Source organism: Triticum aestivum, chromosome 1D (genome assembly GCF_018294505.1).
Source record: "Triticum aestivum cultivar Chinese Spring chromosome 1D, IWGSC CS RefSeq v2.1, whole genome shotgun sequence".
In the NCBI taxonomy this organism is placed as follows: domain Eukaryota; kingdom Viridiplantae; phylum Streptophyta; class Magnoliopsida; order Poales; family Poaceae; genus Triticum; species Triticum aestivum.
In genome coordinates, this window is record NC_057796.1 from 447,718,657 (window position 1) to 447,722,459 (window position 3,803).

A 3,803-nucleotide genomic window follows, 5' to 3' on the forward strand; every position below is an offset into this window, starting at 1 on the left:
GTTTACACTAACATCCACGTCATATTTTTTTTACAGGAAGGACATTCACATCATCATAAAAGTCATTTAGTTTAATTTACCAGCGAAGACATCATCTTGAAGAATTGCTCCATTCTTTAAGGTATTAGTAGTGCCCCCATCAGTTGTATACCTAAAAGATTATTTGTGAAACTCATAATCACGACTTTGATAACCACTGTTTACAAAGGAACAAACAAGCATATTGATGCTATCTTTCAGAAGCTTTTCTCTAAACTTAAAATAAACAAATTAATAGAAAGATCTATCAGATGAGAGCATCACGGTGATTTTTTATCGACTGGATATCTTTTGACTCTCTTCTTATTCTGGTTTGTCAATGCAGAATGCAAGTACGTTAATCTAATGTAAAGTGTCAACAAAAGGTAGGTCTTGTACTCCCTCTGTTCACTTTTATAAGACATTTAGACAATTCAGGCAGCACCCAAAACAGTTCAATGTCAGCTGTCCAAAACATCTTATAAAAAAGAACGGAGGGAATATTAAATGTCTTCATACAAATTATCCGTGTAAAGGATTATTTGAGCACATATCTAATCTTGCTTATTATAAGAGGAAACTGATAAGCAGGACAAGAGTATTATTTCAGCCCAATTCTGAATGCAAAATAAAACAAATAGAATTAGACTGTAAACACAAACATGGTGCTAGTAAATGATATTTTTGCAGTTAAGGTTTATAACCTCCCACAAAGGGCGCTGCTAGCAAGGCCAATCTCAATGTTGTATGAAATTTCACCACTATCATGCCTAGTAAGTATGCAAAATTACAGTTATACCCTATATGACTTTGTACATAATCTATAGAATAAGTAATAAATTTAGCAGACAATACTAAGAGGTAAAAATTATGAGAAGGGAAACTGCGTACAGAACAATGTCATTCCCCAGATATCGTCTGGCCAACTGAACAAGGTAATGAAGGTAATTCTTGTCATCTCCAAATGAACCAAATTCATTTTCAATCTGCTAGACAGGGATAAAAGATTAGTTACTTGTTAGCAGGATAAAACAGAAATGAAAATGGATATGAAGTGGTTAACCGATTTAAACCATGATGGACTTGCCTGCACCATGATAATTGGACCTCCATTCTCGTATAACAGTGGTGCTACTTTTGGGAGCAAGACTCTCCACCATCTCTCTACCTATAGAACTAGCTAACCTTGGTCAAAATATCTCCAGAAAATCCCAAAGCAATGATGGCAGTATCATACATAAAACCCTAAAACTGGTGCTGTTTTGGGCAGCTTACCAAGAAAAGATAGGTTGAGTCTGATGATCGCAGTTTAAGGGCTGGTTCTATGGTGAGCAACCATGGTGGAAATCCCCCTAAATCCCATTCTGCATGACAGCTTCAAGAATTCATAGATCACGTCGGCAAAAAGCTCAACCGAAGGGTATGAACTATCACAACCCAATCGACTCCGAACTCTGAAACTATATGGAATCTGTACTAATACAAAGAACTTCTGAACCGGGTATAACAAGTTAGGAACTAATCGTAGTAAATTAGCATGAGGAAATGATGGTTTCTGTTCTGGATCAAGTGGAGGCATTTTACTCTCTGCTTCATCAGACAAGGTCACAGAAAACATCCGACATGAGAACTGGCACTGCGACTATTGTTAGTCCTTTGACTTTTACAGAGTTATTTTGTAAGTAAAAGAGCTAGAAGGCCTTATCAGCCATAAAATCAGCAGACTATGAAATACATATTTCAGAGGATGAAGAGGTGACTATTTCGATTATTTAGAATATTTGTCTGAAGTTTATAAATCTGCTTAGCCATGTCTTTGCTATTCTCAGTACACGGATACGATTATCTTGATAGTCATATTGACATGCTGAAATGGTAAAATTTCAATAAGCTATGAAATTACCTCCACAAATATATGGACCTACACGAAGCATGACGAGCATTTCTAATTCTTGAGCAAGTCTTAGATACGATTCAATGTCAGCGAAACCCTTGAATTCCCAGCTCTGTGGTTCCGGCTCGTGCAAATTCCAAGGAACATATGTTTGAATTGTGTTCAGGCCCAGTGCCTTAGCCCTTAAAAGGCGATCTTTCCAGTACTGCACACAGAGAATGCAACGTGCAAGTGAGCTCGCAATAAGATATATGGAAGAACATAAGCTGATAAATGGGCCATGGTCTCTAGAAACAAACCCAGATCAGAAAGACATACAGAAACATTTATTTCCCTATCAATAAAACAAATTCATCTCGGATAGCTTATTCAGTCATTTTATAAGCTGGGTGTAGCAAAAAATAGACTGCGAGTATGACAAAAAAAGTGCTACTACCTCCAATCCATATTAATTGTCGCTGGTTTAGTACAAAGTTTCAAAGAGACGTCGCAATTTCGTCAATCTATGAGAGCCATGCAAGCTCAAGGTCACCCGATTTGTTGAATACAGTCTGTGATAGATTGAACACACTGTACAGAATTATTAGTAAACTAGTACTCCCTCCGTCCGGAAATACTTGTCGGAAAAATGGAAGTAGTTCTTGATACATCCATTTTTATCCATTTCTTCGACAAGTATTTCCAGACGGAGGGATTACTTAGTAAAGAATTTCTGAAATGCGCAACATGTACAGAATTTTCAATTTCTGTCAGAACTAAACCTCCAACACATGTACAGAACTGACTGAATTCGTGATTACTATTTACTAATACTCTGAAATGCGCCAAAACCACCAATCTATCAGTGGAACCTCACTTGTCATCGCGAATTTACTGACTGAACCACTCCACTCCACTCCAGGCTCTCTAGCAGTTTGCAGTGACATGTACAGCAATACCAGTCGGAGGGGGGATTCATTCACCTCGGGGACAATGCGGAAGTAGTGCACGTCGCCGCCGACGATCTGGAACCGTGCCCCGTCCTTCCAGAAGGCGTCGCCCTCGATCCAGAACCTCCTCGGAGCCTCGCCGGGGACCTGGCGACAGCGACACCCGCACCGCACGACGAGTCAGGCGCCAGCAATACCAAATCGATCCAAAGCCCGAGCAAGCGAAGGATCGGTAGCGCGAGGGAGGGCGCGCGTGCGTACCGTGGATGCGAGCGCGGAGCACAGCGAGAGCGCGAGGAGAAGAGAGAGCCTCCCGAAGCTTCCGGCGGAGGCCATTGGGGCCCCGGTGGACTCTGCTCACCCGCTGCTGCTGCTGCTGAATGAGTGGATTCCTTCTAGCTCGTGCTGCGGGGAAGCGTGAGGCGCTGGGGGGCGGGTCGATTTGGCGACGGGCACGGGGAGGAGGAGCCCGTCAGCGAGCGAGCGCGTGCGCCGGCGTGATGGGCGTGCAGTCTCCGGCGCTGAGGTGGTCGGTAGGGGAGGGGAGGGGAGGGGTGCGGCTGCGGTTGCCTGACGCTGACGGAGAAGCGGACTGGGACTTGGGTCTTGGCTCTGTCATTTTCTCATCAGTAAATAACACGGTTGTGCTGTGTCGTTGCCTGGTGGGAGATGCTGTTTATCCAGAGATTTTCAGATTCTTTTGTGCTATATAATACCGACGACGTGACGGCATCTCAACCTTTTGTTTACTGTCCCTTAAAAAATATTTTTTTACTAAACTATGAGCCGCGATAAACCGGAAATCCAGTTTGGGTCCGCGAGCACGTCGCGCGAAAAACGATTTTTGAAATGTGAAAAAAAATCCTAATATTTTTTATGTATTAATAGTCACATCCAAATGCTACCCGCAAAGTTTTAGGCAAAAGAGTTAAGCATTTTGGCCTATGCAAAATGTATGTCGA

At 42.3% G+C, this 3,803-nt stretch overlaps 1 protein-coding gene across 2 annotated transcripts in view; it reads right to left on the minus strand.

The window, feature by feature from the left end:
• LOC123182804 (beta-galactosidase 8) overlaps nt 1–3,440 on the minus strand; it is a 9,503-nt gene extending 6,063 nt beyond the window's left edge. The window contains exons 1-7 of one of the 2 annotated variants that reach the window (XM_044595474.1): nt 3,103–3,440; nt 2,875–2,988; nt 1,922–2,117; nt 1,294–1,382; nt 1,106–1,186; nt 910–1,004; nt 81–151 (exon numbers count right to left, since the gene is read on the minus strand). In XM_044595474.1, coding sequence (XP_044451409.1) covers nt 81–151; nt 910–1,004; nt 1,106–1,186; nt 1,294–1,382; nt 1,922–2,117; nt 2,875–2,988; nt 3,103–3,177 — 721 coding nt within the window. In that variant the 5' untranslated portion in view covers nt 3,178–3,440. The remainder of the gene's footprint in view (nt 1–80; nt 152–909; nt 1,005–1,105; nt 1,187–1,293; nt 1,383–1,921; nt 2,118–2,874; nt 2,989–3,102) is intronic. The other variant, XM_044595473.1, reaches the window with a different exon arrangement.
• Between the last annotated feature and the right edge of the window lie 363 nt (nt 3,441–3,803).